This window comes from Carassius carassius, chromosome 4 (assembly GCF_963082965.1).
Source record: "Carassius carassius chromosome 4, fCarCar2.1, whole genome shotgun sequence".
Taxonomy (NCBI): Eukaryota; Metazoa; Chordata; class Actinopteri; order Cypriniformes; family Cyprinidae; genus Carassius; species Carassius carassius.
Genome location: NC_081758.1, coordinates 16087502 through 16111268, shown reverse-complemented (window position 1 = coordinate 16111268; position 23767 = coordinate 16087502). Strand labels below are relative to the sequence as shown.

At 40.2% G+C, this 23767-nt stretch overlaps 2 protein-coding genes across 3 annotated transcripts; one reads left to right on the top strand and one right to left on the bottom strand.

Moving 5' to 3' along the window:
- Positions 1-18569, bottom strand: gldc (glycine dehydrogenase (decarboxylating)). The gene is made up of 25 exons (XM_059547624.1): positions 18148-18569; positions 17853-17931; positions 10540-10675; positions 10074-10238; positions 9824-9901; positions 9242-9389; positions 7049-7245; positions 6866-6962; positions 6677-6782; positions 6446-6585; positions 6229-6309; positions 6035-6132; positions 5793-5877; positions 5662-5703; positions 5398-5540; positions 5012-5087; positions 3391-3516; positions 2788-2937; positions 2378-2490; positions 2144-2285; positions 1330-1441; positions 1154-1249; positions 896-1068; positions 457-537; positions 1-358 (listed from the first exon to the last, which is right to left on the bottom strand). The coding sequence occupies exons 1-25, from the start codon at positions 18421-18423 to the stop codon at positions 221-223; spliced, it is 3078 nt and encodes a 1025-aa protein (XP_059403607.1). The 5' UTR covers positions 18424-18569; the 3' UTR covers positions 1-220.
- Positions 16808-22820, top strand: mboat4 (membrane bound O-acyltransferase domain containing 4). 2 transcript variants are annotated; one of them, XM_059547623.1, is made up of 3 exons: positions 16808-17534; positions 21412-21636; positions 21714-22820. In XM_059547623.1, exons 2-3 carry the CDS (start codon positions 21458-21460, stop codon positions 22645-22647), a joined length of 1113 nt encoding a protein of 370 aa, XP_059403606.1. In that variant the 5' UTR covers positions 16808-17534; positions 21412-21457; the 3' UTR covers positions 22648-22820. The 2 variants fall into 2 exon arrangements, with proteins under 2 accessions (XP_059403606.1, XP_059403604.1); XM_059547621.1 differs by lacking the exon at positions 16808-17534 and having other exon boundaries at positions 20983-21636.
- The last annotated feature ends 947 nt before the right edge of the window (positions 22821-23767 follow it).

Here is a 23767-nt window from a genome sequence, read left to right as displayed (position 1 = left end):
GAAACCTCTATACAGGCCGATTACAGTATCTGAATCAGATTTGGATCATTTTAGTAGAGTAACAGAGGAGGAAAGGCCAGCTATTTGTGCATTGCATGCAAAAGGAAATATGAAGCACCATGTACATTACGAAGAGACCGTAATCACAGGGAAGAATAAATGATCATATTTGATGGGAATGGTTCATTTGGATGAAGAAGCATTTCATTGAGTAATGAGGTCATGACGAAGCCCTTTCTTCATATGGCGACTCGTAGACATCCATGGGTGGACATGTGCAGACGAGATGTTGGTCTCCGTAGATGTCATCGATCCTTGAAATTGTGGGCCAGAACTTGGTCTCAGGTCTCACGAAAGGCTGAAATAACAGGGTTGAAGATACATTTTAAAACTGTGAATAAAAACATTTACTTTTAGTAAGGTTTATCTATTTTTACACTGATGCAAGACACACACCATGGGGAAAGCAGCATACTCTCTGGAGTAAGGTCTGTCCCATGTGGTGGAGGTAATACAGGCCAGTGAGTGAGGAGCCATCTTTGGAAAACATCAAAAGACAAGTTAGAGGAACTACAGAAAGATCCAGATTCAATAAAAGTTCAGTACTAGAATTAATGTGATTAATGCATAAACCCGAAAAGCAATTACTGAAAGTCTATAGGGCAAAGACAAGCTGAAGGGTTTAAAAGCAGGAATGAGAATCTTGTGTTTTTAATAAAAGTGCTTCTATTAATTCTTCTGGGCATAAAATAATGACAAGGAATACAAATAGTTCTATGCTCCATAGACTTCCAGTGTGTGTGCATTACTATACACATGATTAAAGCTGCACAGATGCTGCAGATAAGGAATGTTCCGGGTTCAAGTAAGGTAAGTTAAGCTTTAAAACGCTCACCTTGAGAGGATTAACCCTGGAGTCCATCCGGCCCTCTTCGATGTCTGCAATTTCCTGCCGGATGGCCAGCAGCGAGTCACAGAAGCGGTCGAGTTCGACCTTGTCCTCAGACTCCGTGGGTTCGATCATCAGAGTACCAGCCACAGGCCATGACATGGTCGGTGCATGAAACCCTGTCATAAAAGATGGTGGTGAATCAATAAATTATCAAACATATTTAAAGCCAAACATTTACTTTATAGATGTTTTTCCACTTACCATAATCTTGCAGTCTTTTAGCTACATCAACTGCTTCAATGTTTGCCGACTTTTTGAAAGGCCGCACATCCAAAATAAATTCATGAGCAATGAATCCTGCAAATGCAAAATAAATGTTTGTGAGGTACTTCGATTAATTTAACACCAAAAAATAAACTAAATTCAATAAAGCTAACCTTTAGAGCCCCTGAAAAGAATTTTGTAGTGGTTTTCCAGTCTTTTAGCCATGTAATTAGCGTTAAGGATGGCCACCTCTGTAGCATGAGCAAGACCCTTTGAACCCATCATCTGTTAAATGGAAAATAAATCAAATATTAGATGAATAAATTGGGCATGCATGATTTATTGGTACCTTATTAGATTATATTATTTTTTATTGGTATTGGCTTTATAATGGATATTTTCTCATTTTTACATTTAGATGACCTTTGCCTTAAACTAAACTCAATTCACTCAAAATGAAAAGCTTCTCATTATTAACTCACCCTTTATTTGTTTCAAATCTTTAGTACAAATCTTCCCAAGCACAAAAGATATTTTGAAGAATGTAAATAACCAAACAGTTGACAGTAGCCATTAACTTCCATAGGTTTTTTTTCTCCATAATATGGAAGTCAGTGGCTACCATCAACAATATCATCTTTTGTGCTTAATTCAACAACTTGAGGGTGATAAATGACAATTTGCATTGGATCTTTGGTCAACTATTCCTTTAAAGTTACTCTTTAAATCCACCAATAATTTAACAAATGTAAAATGAAACTTCATTTTACAAATGAGGTTTGCTCACTTGGCAAACCTCAAAATGAATATCTATTGTTCATACTGTACCATTTAATGTTGTGTGTCTGAAATGATTTGTGTTTTATTTTTAATGTGTTTTGGCAAACTAGTATAGAAACTGATCTCAGACATAACCTGAAAATTATTAGTCAGTATCGGTCAGAATGTTGAATTCAGATAAACAAAACGTAAGATGTGAGTGTTGACCTTAATGTAAGCCCATGAGATGGGCAGAATGGCGCTGGAGCCCCAGGGAGCGGCACTGATGGTGCCCAGAGAACTTCCTGCATTACTGGACTGCATGCTCACCACTGGATGACTGGGCAGGAAGGGAGCGAGATGCCGTTTCCTGTCAAAAAAGCCATATGGTAAGCTAAAGTCAACAGTTCAACCTTTCTGAAAGATTCAGTACAGCAGGTCTGCTCACTTCAAAACACTTACACTCCTATTGGTCCCATCCCAGGGCCGCCACCACCATGAGGAATGCAGAAAGTTTTATGGAGATTCAGGTGAGACACATCTGAGCCATAGTCTCCTGGCCGACATAATCCAACCTGAATCAGAAGAACATGAAAACTCCATAATAACATGCACACTTAATGTAAAAAGCTTACATCACTGTAAATACAGCTCTCTGAAAAACTTCTTGTTTCTAAACCGGTTAGCATTTATTTTAATTAATTCAGAAATATGGTGCATGGTTCATTCGTACAGCACCTACAACTGTTAATGTAAAAATGAAGGAGTTAACATTAACCAAGATTAATAAATGCTGTAAAATGTACTGTTCATTGCTAGTCGATTTTAATTTTGCCATATTCTAAAGTGTTACGGTTCGTTCTTCGTCTGACCTGTGCGTTCATGTTGGCACCATCCAGGTACACCTGTCCGCCATTCTGATGGATGAGCTCACACACTTCACTCACGTTCTCCTCAAACACACCATTAGTGGAGGGGTATGTGATCATAATGGCAGCCAAGTTGGCCTTATGTTTGTCCACCTGACAAAAACCAAGAAAACATGGTTGATTCAGTGAAGTCCATTTTTAAAGGTGATGTCATTTTTTTTAATGTTAAAACACTTTCTCCCATCTACAACCAAGCTATTTATAGGTTGATTCCCTCCAAAACCTACAGTATAAACACTGAGCTTTCAAAACATAGCTGTTCGTTTGAGAACCATTACACCGCAGCAACATGAGAGTTTGGACTAGTCTGCCTAATCAATGGCAGTTAAGACATGAGTTCAGGAAAAAAGTTTTTATCCTAGTCATTATTTTTATAATTTCGTTTGGTGCTGCTAGTGAGGCAGAAGTATCACACTTCAACTTTGCCACCGACAAGATAATGTTATCAGAGACAAGGGTATCAGTGTAAATAGCTCTCTAACAGAAGATAAAGGCTTCCTGTTGACAAAAGATACAAAATGTGACATTTTAGATCATTGTACATACCATGGCTTTCAGGTGAGACACATCAATGTTGCCATCTTTATCCACCTCCACCACCTGAACCTTCATGCCTGCCATCTGAGCGCTGGCAGGGTTGGTTCCATGAGCAGATTTGGGAATCAGACAAACCTGATAAATTCAACAGATTTGATATAGAAGATTAAAATGGACAAAACAAGCATACATGCATACAAACAAAAATATGCCATTCATGGTTATGTCTCCCCCAAATGTGTAAACAGAGTCTCCCAGGCACCATCAAAACATTTAGAGAGGTCTGCTCAGATCAGCTCAACCAATAGCAAGAGTTTGGGGCATTGCTACTGTAGCGGACTGATCCAGAGGGTGTTTAGCCAGTGTGGGACAATAGCTGGCACGTTGCATGGGAAAATCTAATTTATTTTCCATTGGAGAAGGAGCATCTGCAATGGTTACTGCTTTGTATTTTCACATGGTGACACTAATAGCACAGAAACTGTATTCTTCATCTTTAATGTTTGTTTAACATGCACACAATCAACATTTTTTGTTGTCTTAGTTATACACTAGGGCCTGGTTTCACAGACAGAGTTTAGGTTAAACCAGGATTAGACCTGTCCAATTAGGACAGGTAAGTACCTTTTATAAACATGCCTTACGAAAATCATTACTGGTGTACATCTGTACACTGGTGACAAAACAATGCCACTAATTTATTTTAAGAAATGTCAGTGCAAGTTTCTCAGACATGAATTATAGTCTTAAACTAAGCTTAACCCTTGTATGTGAAACCCAGGGAATATATAAAACACTAAGCTTGGCAAGATGTGATCTTACTTTTGAGTTTACAGATATTCTGCCAATTACTTTCATCAAAACAAATTCTGGTCTGTTCCTCATGAGGCTTTTATACAGTAGCTCATATGGACTACTTTCATGGAGCCATACGCTAGGTCTACTTTTATTATCAATCCTTTTGTGTTCCAGAGATATACAAATTGGCATGAGGCCAAATTTTTCATTTGGGTGTATTAAATTTTAAATGAACATCTCCAATTCAACTTTAAATGTCAAATAAAATATCACAGACTATATGACACACATTCAGAACTAAGGACACAATGCAATTTTCAATAGGTCACCATGAACAAACTTATCATCCAAGGACTGTACATCTTAATCTCCAAATATGGAGTCTTGCACTTAAGATGAATCCTGTAACAGGGTGGTTGTTTTCTATGACTATTTCCTCAACCATGGCAGTTTGAACCTTGGCTGGTTTAAGAGCTGCATCCGCTATCTAAGATCTGCTTATTAGCAAGATGATAAAAAAAAAAAAAAAAAAAACCTTATCGCTGACCTTATTTCCACTATTCACTAACAATTTACCACTTTTCCAGCTATTTTCTCTCAGGTATGAAACACATAACCATTTTCCACTTTTTTTATGGAGGACATTCAAGAAACAACAGATAGTTGTTAAATTAACAGATTGTTATTAGATTAAGATTAGGAAAAGTCATAAGGGTCAATTTGATACTTCAAAGATCACGTATGTTTTTAAATGGCCCCGAGGTAAAACAGTCTTGAAGTTAAATGAAAGGAGACTTTGCTACAGAGTGTTGAACTGCAGGATGATACTCACTGTTCTGTGAGATTCTCCTTTGGAATTTAGATAGGCTTTGATTGCAGCCAAGCCAGCATATTCCCCCTGCGCACCACTATGGGACAAAGAGGAAAAAAAAATCTAAATCATGTACATGTAACCTTTCTGCCGGAGCACAGCAAAGTTCAAAGATTGCTTCAAAAGGCCCTTGTCCAAGAGTACAGTATGCTAATGATCCTGTTAAAGTGTCAACAATGCAGAATGTATAAATGCATACACACCCCCAAAACTTATCAGCACCAGAAACCTGAATGAAACAATGCGTCATGTTGAAATTTGACTTGTCAACTACAAGAACACTGTTGACAGATTAAAATAAATCAAGTTTTTGATATTGTAACAACAATATCAGGCAGGACACTTGCCTATTTGGTTGAAAGGAGATCTTATCATATCCTGTAATCTCACAAAGGTCTCTCTCTAGCTGTCTGAAGAGCTGCTGATAACCTTCAGCCTGATCCAATGGCACGAAAGGGTGGATGTTTGCAAATTCTCTCCAGGTGATAGGCTGTTGTGGAAAGGTTACAGTGAAACGGTGAAAAGATCAGACTGGTTGCAATGAGGCAATGTCAGAGATACCATTTTGGATACAGCAATAAAAAGGAAAGAGCAGATTAATATCGACTCACCATGAGCTCTGAGGAACTATTCAGCTTCATTGTGCACGAACCCTGGATTCAACAGCAGAGTTTACTTTTAATGTTTGCATGTTAAATCATTACAGTGGATAAACGCCAAAGTAAACGGATTCTTTACTTACCAAAGGAATCATACTGTGTACGAGGGAAATATCCTTATTTTCCAGGCGCTTCATGTAACGTACAATATTGGTCTCTGAGTGATAGCTGAAATTGAAGATATATAATAAAGTTATTATTGTGCTGTTTTTCAGTATATCTATACATGTAGATGAACAAGAGCCAACTTTTCTGATTTTGAAGCAAGTTTCATTGATAAACATATGTTAGAAACAACAACTAGCATTAAAACTGGCAGACAAACCTGTTAAACACTGTATGGGAAAGAAATTTGCTGGTTCTCTTGAAAGGGCTTGCCAGCAATCCTTTTGTTCGTTCACTCATTTTCTCAGCAATAAGCTCCTGATAAATGTCAAAAAGATGAGATCTCGTTGGGGCAAGGAGATTAGATGATTTTAAAGAATAATTGAAATCTTTTGGATTTAGGCAAGAACTTACAGCTGAGGATTCACAGCCGAAGATCCAGAGCAGATCGTCCAAGTCTCTCTCGGTGACCGTTTCGTCCAGAGACACTCCAAGCTAAAACCACATCAATAAACGTTAGTAAAATAATACTAAAAATTTAAAAAAGTGCAAACTTGTTTATATTTAAAAAAAAACGATACATAAAAATTAACACTGTCTGTTTTATTTTAAACATTTTCCCAAGCCTCACCAGGCCATCACTGTACACTCGTAAGTTGATCTCCCGCAGCATAGCTTTTTCTAAGATGTCCTTTCCGGCCACACCACAGTTGATCTTCAGCGTGTCAAAGAAGTTCTCATGTTGGAGTTTGTGCCCTGCTCTTATCAGCCCTATTATAACAATGGGAAACAATCAGCATCACAAAATTTGTTATTAAATTCTTCTTAAAAGAAGAAAGTAAACAGGAGTCGAACAACTTGCCCTCTGCCAGAATCAATGTTGCATTATGGGTTCTCTCTGCAATGTGCCTCAATCCTTGAGGACCATGATACAACGCATACATGGCAGCCATGTTTGCAAGAAGAGCCTAAATAAAACAATAACACTGAGTTCAGACATTGAACTTCACAAATATATACACGCTGTATTTTCAGATTTGTGAAGCACTACCTGGGCAGTGCAGATGTTGCTGGTGGCTTTGTCCCTGCGGATGTGCTGCTCTCTGGTCTGGAGAGCCAGACGATAAACCTCTTTACCCGCTGCATCTCTGTAACACGAAGCATTTGTCAGCAGATACCAGCACCGATGAAGCAAAGTACACTGAAGCCTTGAGTCGATAAATTACAGAGTCACCTGGTCACTCCAACCATCCTTCCTGGCATCATCCGAACCAGATTTTCTTTGACTGCAAAGAATGCAGCATGAGGCCCACCATAGCAGAGAGGCACCCCAAAGCGCTGAGAGCTGCCCAAGGTGATGTCCACTCCAAACTCACCCGGAGGACGCAACACACAGAGCGCCAGCAAGTCTGTGGCACAGCAAGCCAGTGCCTTTGAAAAAATAAAAACAATAAAAATCAGGTCTGGTGCTCTGAACATGACCAAATCAGCTATTGCAATAGATGTGTGCACAAAAACTAGTAAAGGATTCTGTTGTTGCAATTAAGCGAACACTTGTATAGTTTGCTTTGCCCAAAAATCACTTATCAATTTACCCACCCTCATGTCATTCTAAACCTGTATTAAATTTTTTTTTCTCCGTGAACCCAATCTCACTTCCATATTAAAACGTTCCATGAAGAGAAGACACACCAGGTTTCATATCAGTGATTAAGAGCCCTAAACTATTTAGTAGTACAAAAAGAACAGTGTGTTCTTTCCCCTTTTATGTTTCTCAGAAAAAAAAAATACAAGTCTAAAAGGTTTGGAGTGGCATGGGGTGAATACATTAATTCGGAATAAAAGTAAAAGACAATTTTTGAAGAAGAAATCCATATTTTTATGTAGTGTGAAGTCTGATCTTTGAGAAAATATAACGGGTCACTAACTTTAATTCTTTCATTGTAATTTTTTACTGAACTGTACCATAAATTTGTCCTATGGTGAGACATAGCAAAAATTAAGAGAAAAAAATTATAATCTTAATATATAAATGTCATGAGAGATTTCTCTTAATTGTTAAACACTTAATGTCATTTAATATGAAATTATAATTAAACATTTTTCCCCTGACTTGTTGGACAATTTGAAGAAACTTTTGACAAGACAAAATTTGCAGTCATCCATTCAAAACTGCTGAAAATTATACAATTTTGTAATGATTATATCTCCCCTATTGCAATACTCAGCTGTTAAATTTTTTTCTTTAAGATATTTTGAGATAAAAACAGATCTGTGGTTACGTCACACCATAGGACAGAAATTCTAGTTAAATTATTTCGATTTCATTTTGAACGTCAAAGGAGAAGAAATGTTAATTTAAATAAACAATAGTAAAAAAAAAATTTACCAAAAAAAAAAAAAATCCCTCGCTCAATTCTTCTAATTTTCTGTCTATATTTCCGTGTCCTCTCTTTTCCACTAATTGTTTTCCCTCAATCTTTCGGTTTAAACGAGGATGAGATTTTAGACTTATTTTCATGACTTTTTCTAACAGTACAAGTTATCTGCAAAAACATCAGAAAATAGTTTAATGTAATTATTGCATTTAAAAACACTGAAAATGATCAAAAATATTAATAAAAATGAATTAAACCAGTTTTTTATTTTAAATGCTTTTTAAAGAGACCTTGTCCTCTGGTGTGACATCTTTGTCTTGTGGTGTAACAGTACAGGCGTCCCACCAGAGGACATTTTCTGTCAATTAATGACTTTGCTATTCCAAGCTAACCTGTCATCAGCAGTTAGCAAGACACATTTGCATAATTTTCCATGATTAAGTAGTTTAACATACAGTTTAACTGACCATATGCACATGTCATGGGCTTGACAGGGGGCTTTCTTTAACACGATCATGAATGGAGTCCTTCAACGAAGTAAAGTGTTCTTTGGAATTGGCCGATTTAAAATCATGATATGGTGTCACACCAGAGGACATGGTTTCCTGAGAGTCAAAATGCATCAATTCCTATGCTTTCAGAAACATATGGATGAAAAAAAAAATTACTGTCATTTACTAAAATAGACACACTTGTAAGATTATGCCGGAGGTATTAATTTTATGCTTTTCTTTTTAATTTATAAAAGTTGTAATTTATTGAACTATGCTTGGGACAGTCATACCATGGGAAAATTTTAAGAGTTGGCTCAAAAAAAAAAAAAAAAATATTTGAATAAAACTGCAGCTTTTATAAACAACAGTTCCACGTAGGACAAAGAAATGTTTAATGATTTACTGCATTTTTAATAACAACAATATTAATAATATTCATTTTTATCTTGTGGGACAGTGAAAATGCCACGTCACATCAACAACCCATATGCAAAAACTGGTATCAGCAACTGCAGATGTGAATTTTATAATAACAGCGAGGTGAGAGGTACATACTCCACCCTTGTGAGCCCGATCAACAAGTGCAGTAAAATCTTCCACTCTGCCCTCAGTGTCTGGATACTGGAAGAGCACCCCACTAACATCCTTCCCACTGAAGTCCATCTCGTGAGGAAGCTTCAGAACGGTTTTCACACCAATGTAACTAAAGGATACAAATTTTAAATCAATACTGACAGATAGAGAGATAGAGATAGAGACTGAGACATAGCCAGAAGGACAGATAGAGAGAGAGACAAAGACAGATGTTAGAGAGACAGACAAACACAAGGAAAGACGGATGGACAAAAGTTTGACACAGACAAAGGGTCAGAGGCACAGACCGATGGATAGAAGGATGGACAGAGAGATTATTAGATGTACAGACAGACAGTCATACACAGGGAGACAGAGAGAGAGACAGACACGGATAGAAAAATAGAGATAAAAAGAAAGAGACAGATGGATCGATATATGGATGACAGACAAACAGATGGAGAGACAGAGATGTATAGAAGAATAGATAGCTAGAGAGATAGAAAGACAGGTGGACAAATGTATATCGTTTTATTTTATATGTTGGTGTACTTCCTTACTTACTTGGCTCTGGTTTGCACAACTGCAATAGTCTGTGGATGGCAGCGTGGGTCAATGTAGAAAATTCTTCTTTTGTTTTGTCTTTGAAAATGAAAAGGTGAGTGTTAATTATCACTCCCAGCCCTGGGGACACACCATCCTGCACACCAAAGACCTGAATGAGCTGGTTCAGGTGTTTGCTAACAGAATAAATGTCTCTTTGATCAGTGGAATCCTGTTCTTCACAGATGTTTCCAGCAGTTAGTGCACTGACCTGTTGCAGAGCTGCATGGCCTCAGCAGCAGCAGTACCTTCATCCAGCAGTGACGCATTGGCTACTGCCATTCCCGTGATATCACAGACCATGGTCTGATAATTGAGCAAGCTCTCCAGGCGCCCCTGAGAGACCTCGGGCTGGTAGGGGGTGTACTGGGTCACCCTAGAGAACACAAAAACTCACTGAAGCCCTAACCAAAGACCTTCAGCCCAAGTCACAAGATTTATCTTATGCTGGGCACGCTACTATTAGTTTATGTGATAAAATAATCAAAATGCAATTCGCTTTTTGGCTAAAACTGTACGGGCCATGAGAAACTAATATACAAGGTTTCAACTCGTGGCTGTAAATATTTAGTCCCCTGATTGAAACAATGAGTTGATGTTTGTCAAAATTTTTCATTGGTCCATTTTTTTATTTTGGGCCAGCAGAAGGTGAAATTCAAACCGCAAGAGATACATACCATCCCGAATTCTCTAGCAGGTTTCTTTGTATGACTGGTGGGACGGAGCAGTTATAATAACCCATTCCAATATAGGACCTCCACATCTTGTTCCTTGAAGCAATCTTTTGGAGCGAATCAAGAATTTCGTTCTCACCTGCAGTCATTAAGCACGAAGATGAGAATGATTTGGAAATCTGTGGTTACCGTTAAACACAGTAAGTGTATAATACTATGGAGTTAAAATAATGGCATATATATTATATATATATATATATATATATATATATTATATATATATATATACATGCAAAAAATAAAGTTTTGCAAACGAAAATTAAAGTATTGAGGGAAATAATTTAGCTTTTTGCAAACAAAAATAAAGAATTGAAAACAAATGAAACTGCGCAAAAGCAATGATTTTGCAGTACTTATTTTCCCTATCTATATCTATTAATTTATTATTATTATAATCAATTATTATATACGGTTAGCCTATATGAATGATGCATTTATATAGCGCTTTATAATTTATTGTTGTACACCCAACTCGCTGTACAATCATGTGGGTCTCTCCTCAACCACCAGCAGTGTGCAGCATCCACTTGGATATATTATATATAATGCTAAAAATAATAATAGCCTTATATGCACATAAATGCATAAAAGACACAATCAACGGACTGTGGGATGGATAAAAATATTTTATCAATCTCTGATAATCTCAGGTTGCTCTGGTCACGCGGGTTAGTTTATGCATTTAACTCATGGCCACGACAAAACGAAACCAAAAAGACTCTAGCTTTATCTTACAATGACAGTCATATATTAATTTGTGCCAGGAGTTGTGTAAAAGGAAAACAAAGTCGAGATTGATATGAAACTTGAGTCGTAGACCTCTTTAATGATGTAAATTATAGTTTATGAAGTGAATTGCATTTTTTCAAATTAAAACTAGCAGTAACTACTGAACTAATGTGAACAAAGAACGCTTCTGTGCACTGACGTCCTCCACAAATAGAAAGAAAAAAAGAGATTTTAAACAATCACTGTTAATACACATGCAGTTAACCAAATGAAACGATACACATTTTAATCGAGAGAAATAAACAGCAGATGTTCATGTCAACAACTTCTTTAACTTGAGCAAACTAGGGCTGTCACTTTTTATTCGATATTCGAATATGCATTCGAACACGACGTGAAATATCCGTAATCGAACTAAAAATAAAATATCCCGTTTTTAAAATGCCATGTGTAGCGCATTTTTTAATGATACTCGGTAGTATCAACAGAAAGACCGGGACATACTAACTCACTCCGCTCAGAGGCCACGGCCACAATTTCCATAGATCTGGCCTCGGGTGCCAAATCAGTCCCTGTGCCTGCGATAATAAATCCTGTCTGAGGGGAATCTCCCATGGAGAGCCCGCTAACAGATTGATCAGGTCCGCAAACCACGGCTGTGTGTGCCACCACGGAGCCACCAGCAGCAGCTGTTTCACTGTCCAGCCGTACTCTGCATAATACCGCTGGGATCAAACGAATAGGGGGAAAAGCATACAAGCTGGTCCTGGTCCAGCTGTGAGCTAACGCATCTAAGCCCAGGGGCGATGGAGGGCATAGGAGAACCATAGCGGGCAATGCATAGTCATGTTCGACGCGAATAAATCCACTCTCGCTTCTCCAAAAATCTGCCATAAGAGATTCAACGTTTGGGGGTGCAACCTCCATTCCCCTTGCTTCAGAGTCTGTCTGGATAGCAAATCCGCTCCGAAGTTCAATCATCTGGGGAGATGAACAGCTCGGATCGACAGAAATTTGTTCTGAGACCAAAGAAGAACATGTCTCGCCAGCCTGCACAGGGGGCGAGAGCGCAATCCTCCTTGATTATTCAGGTATGACAAAACCGCTGTGTTGTCTGACCTGAGCAGCACATGACGACCGATCAGCAGGTTCGAGAAATACTGGAGAGCCAGAAAAACTGCCAGTAATTCCAACCTGTTTATGTGCCAACTGCGTTGCGCTGCTGTCCACACTCCGCGGGCTGGGCGCCCTTGACAAACAGCTCCCCAGCCGGTCAAAGACGCATCTGTCCTGACAGTCTCTCGGGGAAGCACAAATTCCCAGCCGAACTCCTTTTCGTCCACCACTGAAAAGGGCGCATGTGAAGTAATCCCAGACGAATTATGGGAAATGCCGCTGCCATTAGACCTAAAAGTCTGAGGCACAATATCACTGTCACTGTGCGACCCGCTTTGAAGCGCCGCACGCATGACGCAATCGACTGAGCACGCGGGAGAGAAAGCTTTGCTGTCATCGCGAGAGTCCAAGTCTATTCCCAGAAAGGTTATCCGTTGAGAGGGGATTAAAACACTTTTCTGGAAATTTGTGCGTAAGCCCAGGCTGCTTAAATGAATCAGCACAAGATCCCGATGAGAGTGTGCTTGAGTCTGCGATTGCGCTAACACCAGCCAATCGTCCAAGTAGTTTAAAACACGAACACCCTGGAGCCGCAATGGGGCCAGAGCTGCGTCCATGCATTTTGAGAAAGTACGGGGAGCCAGAGCTAAGCCAAAGGGAAGAACGCGGTAATGATACGCTTTGCCCTCTAAAGCGAATCTGACGAAATTCCTGTGTCTCTTGATGATCTGGATATGAAAGTATGCATCCTTCAGATCGATCGTGACAAACCAGTCGTTTGGTTGAATCTGAGACAAAATAGACTTTACCGTCAACATCTTGAATTTGCTCAGCCTGAGTGCAAGATTCAGACGGCGTAAATCCACAATCGGCCGCAACCCGCAGTCTTTTTTTGGTACCACATAATAACGGCTGTAAAACCCTGACTCCATCTGAGAGGGGTGTACTTCTATAGCCCCTTTGCTCAGCAGAGTTGACATCTCCTGTCGCAGCACCGCTATTTCCATCGGTTTCACCACCGTGGAAAGAATTCCGCGGAAAGGAGGCGGGCCTCTTCGAAACTGAATGGTGTATTCATGACAAATTGTGCGTAACACCCATTGAGAAATGCCGGGCAAGCGTTCCCACGCGGCCCGAGACAATATTAGAGGTCTCAAAATTTCTGTTTCCTGCAACGGTGTCATACACGTTAAAACGTCCGGGCCCGAAAAGCTTGTGGCGTTCGTGCACAGGGAAAGTGTATGTGTAAGAGCAGTTGCATCTCGTTGTCTATAATCCTGAAACGTGTCCACGGCAGGAATTAGGCCAACAGATTGAACATTGGGCTCTGCCGCTAGCGAAAAAGCGGCGGCTGTGCGAGCCGTCATAAACGGGTCGTCTGTGCGGGACCCTTGAATCGCCCCTCGAATTCTGAAAGCAGGATTGCGCAGAGTGTCTGAGGGAGCGTTTGGCGTTACAGCTCGATCCAATGCTGCTCGAGGCGCTGTTTGCGGCGAGACAGTCAGAGTTTGAGCATGGGGACTGCAATGAGAGTGTTGGATTCGCGAAAACGGTCCAAGAGCGCTCTCTAGCGGAGGGCACAGTCCCTGGCAAGCAGCAAATAGATCAGGAGCTGCTATTCGGTGCTCAAGAATGAGAGGCATTAGCCGTCGAACTCAGGTTTAACCTCTTGCGCTGACGTTGGTGAGCCGGTGGGAAAACCTTAGGGCCTCAGTCCTTGCAAGGGGGCGCCATAGATGAAGGCTCCACCCGAGAGGCTACTCGCTGGCGGTGAGAGGACGTTCAACGAGAACGCGCTGGCGCCTGTCGGCGTTCAACCTCCCTGGGTCTGCGGGGAATCAGCTGGCGGAAAGCGGCTGATTGCAGTTTCGCTGCCCTGAATTTTTCCACCACTGAAGTGACAGCCTTTCTGAACAAACCGTCCTTGGAAACAGGGGCATCCATGAGGAAAGATTTGTCCTTTTCCTTGATGTCGGTGAGATTAAGCCAGAGGTGGCGCTCAACCGTAATCAAACCGGCCATGGAACGGCCAACTGCTCGAGCGGTATATTTGGTAGCACGTAGCGCCAAATCCGTTGCTCGCCGTAATTCCTTTACTGCCTCTGGTGTGATACCCTCCCCTTCGTCTAGTTCCTTTAATAGCTCCGCTTGGTAGGCCTGGAGGACCGCCATAGAGTGGAGCGAAGCAACCGCCTGGCCAGTGGCCATGTAGGATTTCCCAACTAGGCTAGACGTGACTCGACACGCCTTAGAGGGAAGAAGGGGTTCCATGCCGCGGCCGAATTAGGCACGAGGTGTTCGGCGAGAGTCTCTTCCACCGGAGGCACTGCTGCATAGCCATGGTTCGCCATGTCAGAAATGGTGGCGAAATCCGCAGCCGCAGCGTTAGTAATCCGAGCCGAGAACGGCTGTTTCCAGGACCTCAAAACCTCTTGGTGGAGATCCGGGAAAAAGGGTAAAGGCCTCCGGGGCTGTGCAGGTGTCCAACTGGTTACAAAAACGGTCGTCCAGCTTAGAGGAAGGTTGGGCCTCGGCCTTCTCAACCTCCCAATCCAGCCCCAATTTACCCACCGCACGAGAAACCACATCCAACAGCTCGCTGTAGGAGGGAGGAACACGCCTCTCCTGTCCGCTAGGAGGGAGAGGGCTAGTGTCGGCCGCGAAGTCCTCAGACCCCGAGGCCGCGGTGGATAAAACGTCGTCCTCATAGCGTCCACAACCGAAGGAGATGGCACTACATGCCTCCGGTGTGGGCTGTGAATCCTCGTTAGAGAAGACGACAGGCTCAATAAAACTCTTATTCTGCACCAGGGTAGGGGAGAGCGAGCGATGTGGAGAATATTCCAGCGCTATGCTGTCCTCGAAATCCATGTCGCACATGTCACCCCAAGCTATCACCTCGTGCGGTGCCTCGGCAGTCGCAGAAGTGACATGGCGGGGGTTAGACACGGGGGCGACATCGGAAAATACTTCCACCCTCGAGCGCAGTACTCTGAGCCACAGGCTATCACAATGGGGACAGGAAGAAAGGCCGCTAAGCGCCACGTGTGCGTGATGTAAACCCAGACATACTACGCACCTGTTATGAGTGTCTCCCTTCGTGATGTACCTGGTAGACAGCTCCTTGCATTTTCAAAAACTCATCGCGTCCGCGAAGAGTTGTTAACATTGCTCGTAGAAACCGCTGGAGAACGCGAAATGAATTCTAGGGCACAGATGATTCGCTTTCCTGAAGGAATGAAACCAGGTATACGATGCGTACGCATGCGTGGGGCGGTGCCTAGCGCTATTTGGCCAATATGATTGGCGGGATGGTATAGGGCTTCAGACATTCGTCACACCGAAGGTGTTCCCATAGCAGGTGACATCACCGCAGCATCGAAGTGACCTATGAAAGGGAAATTAAGCACAAAGGGAAAAAACGGTATCGCAAGCTCAAACTAGACTGACACGCAAAATAAAAGCAGCGTTGCAAATAAATAAATAGATATGGTCATGGAAAATAAGTATTGCAAAATCATTGCTTTTGCGCAGTTTAATTTATGTTTGCAAAAAGTGTATTTTTTAATATCTGTTTTGTGTATATATACACGCCATTATTTACATTCCATATAAAACACCCTAGATTAATAAAACTGTGCTCACATGCTTACGGAGTAGTTTCGCATTTATATAGTCATGAAAGAATTGCTCTGATTTGACAGTAAATAACCTCTATTGTTTGTGTTGCATCAAATTAAATTCAGCCTCTGTTTCGCAAGTGACTTGGGAGTTGGTTTTTTAGGAAGCTTCTAAAATGACTCGCTAGTGCAAAACAATTGCTTTTACACATATTGGCAAATACACCTGGCATTTAAACACACACCCTAGGAAAACGTCACACGGCATGACCTACATTGATCTGATGAATAATACAAGAGCACACGATCTCACTGATTAATATATGCATTAAGCGTTTTTGCAATTCTTAACACAGTAGCAAAAAGGTAAGTAAGGCACATATGGGACATTTCCTGATGGCTAGGTAAGTAGTTTAATAGCTTGAGGGCTCTGGAGCCGGTTCATACAGAAACACTCGAATTCCAGAGGCATTGTGCTGCAGCTTAGCAACACGGCAACTGAACAGGCCAAAGATAATGCTGTAGTAAAAACAGCTAGAGAGGGGGGTAAGAAATACACATTACTGACCCCCTTCACACTGACATGTCTGGGGGATGTTATTATAACAAGTTTTACGCTGAATGTGTGCACGAGAATGAGGCAGGCAGCTGTCTGAGGTCTTGATGTATAGCCTAGTGTTTAAATTGGTTTTAAAAAGGTACCCTTTTTTTAACATGACCATTTCGAGCAATAAAAAAAAATATTAATAAAACTACAAAAGGGAAAGATCAGAGATCTCATTGTTAAGCAGTGATGATTTGCAGACCGAGCTCTGTGCAGCTGAACCAGCAGAATCCAGTCCAGCCCTCCCATCAGCTTCAGCATGGCTTGCTTCATTAAAGACACACACAAGCAGATGAGAAAACTGACCCCTGCCATACGTCAAGCATTAGACTAACTATAATAAATTCTTTATTTAATGACAATATTCCTTTTAAAACCCTCATCTTACCATACACACTATAGTTTGGGGAGGGGGAAAAACGGTCTTGTGACTTGAGAAAGGGTTGGTGAAATGTTGTCAGAAGACTATAGCTCGAGACTTTAAACATCTGCATAAATATTACAAAAAACGTGTTTTACATTTTAAGATTCTTGTTAAAAACGTGTTTTACACCCTTTTCCCTAGAGTACGTACGTTTTTTTTAAATAATTATCACTTTATAATTGCAAATGCAACTGAAAGGTCCGCCTGTTATTCATTGTTAATGCCGTTCAATTTTGAATCTTTAAGGAAAGTTGCATTTTGAGTGGCGCACGCGAGATGTAATGCTACTGCTAACCAGATCAAACTGGCCGTGTGACGCTGAACTTTACACTCTAATTGTCATCGGCTGACGGCGTCAGGAGATTGGTGCTGCTCGTCGGGCTCCGCAAAAACAACTCCAAATATGTTCAAAGGAAGACTTAACGGAGAAAAACACTCCAGTAAGGTCTGTTGGCACACAAAGAGCGTGTAACCTACATTTCTCGCTCAGATGGACTCCTTTGTCAGAATCTGTTCGTTAGAAAACCCTATATTTCGTAAAACAAAATATATAGAATTGTTAAAAATGCTAAATGGAATGAATAATTCCAGTGTTCTAAAATATGATTCCAGACACAGTTTTCAAATACCGCTGAAATGACATTTGCAGTTTGTCTTATACGGAGTCGTCGCTGCAAATAACGTTATATGATGAATTCATAACAACAAACGACACGTGTTTCCTGTGTCTGCGGCTGCTGAGAGGAGTAAAAGAGCAACTCACACACAGGATCGTCCATTTTCAAACTTCTTCCCAGGCGGATGGATGGGGGAATGGTGTTTTCTATAAGCTGAGCAATTGACTGAAATCAACAGAAAAGTGTAAACTGTTACTTGGTTTATTTTTTATCATCATCATCAGCGTCGTCGTCAACAAAAATCGCAAAAAAATAGTTGCAGTTTTTCTTTGCAAAATTGATTCAAAGTTACCAATACGAGTAAAATGCTGACATGAAGCGTTCAAATATGGCATATTAGTATATAAACATTACATTTAATAAAAACTTCAAATGTTTTACCTCAAGTCCAAGGGTATTAAGCATCTCTCTTTTTTCTTTGTCACCCGGTCCAATGTGTCTTTCAGAAAAATCATCATGTCTCGGCAGGATTCGTTCAATCTTTCTAGACCACAAAACTTGTGAGGTACCCATACACCGCACATTTGCAGACACGTCTGCGGTTAAACGCTGTAGTTTATTAAAAACATCCCCTTTACTGTTGATATTCCTAAACGGCGCGCGAGCGTTCATCAACCTGCTGATGACAACACGCCAGGCTTTAGCGCAGCTCTGCATGTTCTTCACTTGAGATTGACGAAAATCGTACGGGAGAATCCTTCAGCCAGACAGCCTCTACAGCGTGTGACCCACTAAATGTCTGCGAAATTCCTTAAAAGTTACTATTTTATAACGTACGCCTCCTCGTTGCACAGGGAGCAGCCAATCGATAAGGGAACTCTCTCTGACGCAGAGACAAGCCCCACTCACTCAGGTTCCGCCGTAATTTGAATGTTCCGAAGGGGACACGGTTTAGAGCTTCCTTAGTCACACTTGTTAATATATATTATATATATATATATATATATATATATATATATATACACAGCTGCTGGTCATATAATTAGAATATCATCAGAAAGTTGATTTATTTTGTTAATTCCATTCAAAAAGTGAAACTTGTATATTATATTCATTCATTACACACAGACTGATATATTTCAAATGTTAATTTGGATGATTATAACTGACAACTAAGGAAAATCACAAATTCAGTATCTCAGAAAATTAGAATATAACTTAAGACCAATACAAAGAAAGGATTTTTAGAAATCTTGGCCAACTAAAAAGTATAAAAATGAAAAGTATGAGCATGTACAGCACTCAATACTTAGTTGGGGCTCCTTTTGCCTGAATTACTGCAGCATTGCGGCGTGACATGGAGTCAATCAGTCTGTGGCACTGCTCAGATGTTATGAGAGCCCAGGTAGCTCTGATAGTGGCCTTCAGCTTTTCTGCATTCTTGGAACTGGCATATCGCATCTTACTCTTCACAATACCCCATAGATTTTCTATGGGGTTAAGGTCTGGCAAGTTTGCTGGCCAATTAAGAACAGGGATACCATGGTCCTTAAACCAGGTACTGGAAGCTTTGGCACTGTGTGCTGAGGCCAAGCCCTTTTGGAAAATGAAATCTGCATCTCCATAAAGTTGGTCAGCAGCAGGAAGCATGAAGTGCTCTAAAACTTCCTGGTATATGGCTGCGTTGACCTCAGAAAACACAGTGTACAAACACCAGCAGATGACATGGCACCGCAAACCATCACTGACTGTGGAAACTTTACACTAGACCTCAAGCAACATGGATTGTGTGCCTCTCCACTGCATACGTCTTTGTGTAGTGGTTCTTGAAGCACTGACTCCAGCTGCAGTCCACTCATTGTGAATCTTCCCCACATTTTTGAATGGGTTCTGTTTCACAATCCTCTCCAGGGTGCGGTTATCCCTATTGCTTGTACACTTTTTTTCTACCACATCTTTTCCTTCCCTTCGCCTCTCTATTAATGTGCTTGGACACAGAGCTCTGTGAACAGCCAGCCTCTTTTGAAATGATCTTTTGTGTCTTGCCCTCCTTTGCAAGGTGTCAGTGGTCGTCTTTTGGAAAGCTGTCAATTCAGCAGTCTTCCCCATGATTGTGTAGCCTACAGAACTAGACTGAGAGACCATTTAAATGCTTTGCAGGTGTTTTGAGTTAATTCACTGATTAGAGTGTGGCACCAGGTGTCTTCACTATTGAACCTTTTCACAATATTCTAATTTTCTGAGATACTGAATTTGGGATTTTCCTTAGTTGTCAGTTGTAAACATAAAAATTAAAAGAAATAAACATTTGAAATATATCAGTCTGTGTGTAATGAATAAATATAATATACAAGTTTCACTTTTCAGTTTTCATTATTCTGTTTGAGAGGATTGTTTACTCATAACTTGGTTGGCACTCTTTCAGATTCCATTTAGGAAATAAGTACACATAATAAGTATATATATATGGTGAGCGGTGGTGCTCTCAAATGAGGCGGCAAAGTCCTTAAAAAATCAAATCAAATGTAAATTCCTGTCCCAGTCACGTGTTCTTTATTAAATAAACATTACACTACCAGATAAATTACATACTGAAGTTCCCTACATATACACAGTAGAACATCTAAGGCACATAGGGTTGTGGATGGAGATGGTTTTTTTTTTTTGAGTGTGGGGAATACATCTATCTATAGGCCTATCTGACATTCTGTCTCTCTGACGTTCATTCTGTCTGTCTGTCTGTCTGTCTGTCTTTCTATATGTCTATCTTTCTATCTGTCTGTCTGTCGGTCTGTCTTTCTATCTATTTGTCTGTCGTTCTGTCTGTCTTTCTATCTGTCTTTTTGTCTGTCTGTCTGTCTATCTGTCTTTCTGTCTCTTTCAGTCTGTGTGTCTGTCTGACTGACATTCTGTCTCTTTCAGTCTGTGTGTCTGTCTGACTGACATTCTATCTTGTCTGTATTTTTTATCTGTCCGTCTGTCTTTCTGTCTCTTTCTGTCTGTCTGCCTTTCTGACTTTCTGTCTGTCTTTCTAGCTGTCTGTCTGGCTCACTTTCGATCTGTCTGTCTGGCTTTCAATCTGTCTGTCTGTTTTTCTATCTGTCTGTCTTTCTATCTGTCTGTCTGTCATTGCATCTGTCTTTCTTTCTGTCTACCTGTCTATCTTTCTATCTTATCTTTCTGTCTGTCTACCTGTCTATCTGTCTGTCTTTCTATCCGTTTGTCTGTCTGTCTGTCTTTCTGCCTGTTGTGTGTGTAAAAAGTGTTTCCATTATTCTGTTTGAGAGGATTGTTTACTCATAACTTGGTTGGCACTCTTTCAGATTCCATTTAGGAAATAAGTACACAGCTGTGACATACTGAATATCTGTCTATCTATGCACGCCTGGAATCCAGAAACACAATTTACTCTGCAATTCAAATAAGTCAGCCATACTGTACATATTTATAATAGGCTATCTCTTTTACTCACACACATTAGCCTACTAGAAGAGTTCTGGGCTGGTGATGGATCTCGTTCGGCTATTTTGTGATGGAAACCCACAGCTGTTTTACCAGTTTGTGAACATTCCATTTGCATTTCTGTTTTATTGTTTAGCCAGGCAAGGACATCTCTCAGTAATCAACAGGTACAGTATGACAACATAATCCTTGTGTCCGTTTTCTTAGATCACTTATGAAATTACATTTATCTCCTCTTGTAAGGTATGTCTATTTGACACTGGGAGGATTCATCTTTGCTATTCTAACAATGGGTTCATACAGCTTATTGCTGTTCTTCAGTGCCGTCCTTCTCCTGCTGCTGATATATTGTCTACACCCAACGCATATTCATCAGTGGACACTGGGACTGCAGATGTGTTGGCAAACTGTCTGGCACTTGTACCTCCAGTACCAGTTATACTGGCTTCAAGAGACACCAGACTCCAGGTATTTCTCCAAAATTATGAATTGTATAAATGTTCTTAATTTGAACCTATTGTGAGCTCTCGTTTTATTCCTAACAGGCTATTACTGGCCATATCTGCTCTAATGTTGATGACACAGAGGGTTTCTTCTCTATCTCTTGATCTGCAGGAGGGAACAATCACTAGTTCTTTTCAAAACAGCAGTCAAGATCTGTCTATCCTTATACCATTTCTAAGCTACTCGCTTAATTTTCCTGCACTTCTTGGAGGGCCACTTTGCAGTTTTAACACTTTTGTGCAGTCTGTTAGGCAAATGAGTGTGACTCCACCTTTGGCTCCATATTTAAGGAGACTTACTTCACAGATATTGCAAGTTATAATTTTGGTGTGGATTAAATATCCTCTCAAGGAGCTCTTAAAATCAATCACATTTAGAGTAAACAGCCCTTGCGTTTGTCAAAACATAATATGGATCTGGATCCTGTCGCTGCTACTTAAGATGAACTATTATGCACACTGGAAGGTCAGTGAATGTGTTAACAATGCTGCAGGCATAGGTTTCCATGGGTACAGTCACAGTGGAAAAAAATCATGGGATGGGTTTTCTGATGGCAGTCCATGGGTGACTGAAGCATTGAGTCGTCCTTCAGCGTTTGCACGCCAGTGGAACAGAACCACGGCAGTGTGGCTTCGAAGAATGGTCTTCAAAAGATCCAACAGATCTCCACTGTTTATGACCTTTTTGTTTTCAGCGTGGTGGCATGGCCTTCATCCAGGTCAGATTCTGGGTTTTATCATCTGGGCTGTCACCGTGCAAGGGGACTATAAAATACATCACTTCTTGCATCCAAAACTTACCTCCAAGTGGAGGAAATGGCTGTATGTGTGTTTAAACTGGGCTTTTACTCAACTGACCATTTCATGTGTTGTTGTCTGTGTGGAGCTCCAGAGCTTGGAGTCAGTGAAACTGCTCTGGTGTTCATATATCGCTGTGCTTCCACTACTCAGTGTTTTAATAATTATAATCCTGTGAGAAATTCACAGAAGCAGCGTAAATTATGTAATACAAATATGTCATCAAATATCTAATTAAATATAGTAAACATGAAAGCTTAACCAAGCTTGCATGATTAGCAAGAATATTTGAGCTTATACCATATATTTAATGTGCTCTGTGTGCATCAGTCTGTATGTCTATATATAAATAAAAGCCTAAATTAAATATGTTTATCATTTGACATTTTTGTTTCTTTTCATAAACCCTGAAATTAAACTGCTAGATTCATACAGAATACTTAAAAAAAAAAAAAATGTTTTTTAACAGGTAAACGTTTTGGTTATATGAATGAACTTTTAATGGATTGACAAAAATGAGAGAATATTAAAAATAACTTGAAGACATAAAGATGATGACAGAATTTTCATATCCAGGTTAATTATCCCTTTGATGACTAATAAACCATGGACCAAAATGGACAATGAAAGAAAACCACTTAGGCTTTTTCTTTCTTTTATGGATCTTGGCACCGTTTACTATAACAATGTAGTGAGATATTATGCTTTTTCCACACAGTTTGTCAGGATTTCGTCCAACACGTTTCAAAGAATAAAGAAAGACATTAGGGTAATTGAATACAGTTTGTTTTTTAAACCAACACACAAAACCTTTACATTCATTATTCAGAAACGAAAAACAAAGAATGAAATCATAAAGTTTTATATAAACCCGATTCCAAAAAAGTTGGGTCACTGTACAAATTGTGAATAAAAAAGGAATGGAATAATTTACAAATCTCATAAACTTATATTTTATTCACAATAGAATATAGATAACATATCAGATGTTGAAAGTGAGACATTTTGAAATGTCATGCCATATATTGGCTCATTTTGGATTTCATGAGAGCTACACATTCCAAAAAAGTTGGGACAGGTAGCAATAAGAGGCCGGAAAAGTTAAATGTACATATAAGGAACAGCTGGAGGACCAATTTTCAACTTATTAGGTCAATAGGCAACATGATTGGATATAAAAAGAGCCTCTCAGAGTGGCAGTGTCTCTCAGAAGTCAAGATGGGCAGAGGATCACCAATAGTGAAAGGCGAAAAATAGTGGAGCAATATCAGAAAGGAGTTTCTCAGAGAAAAATTGCA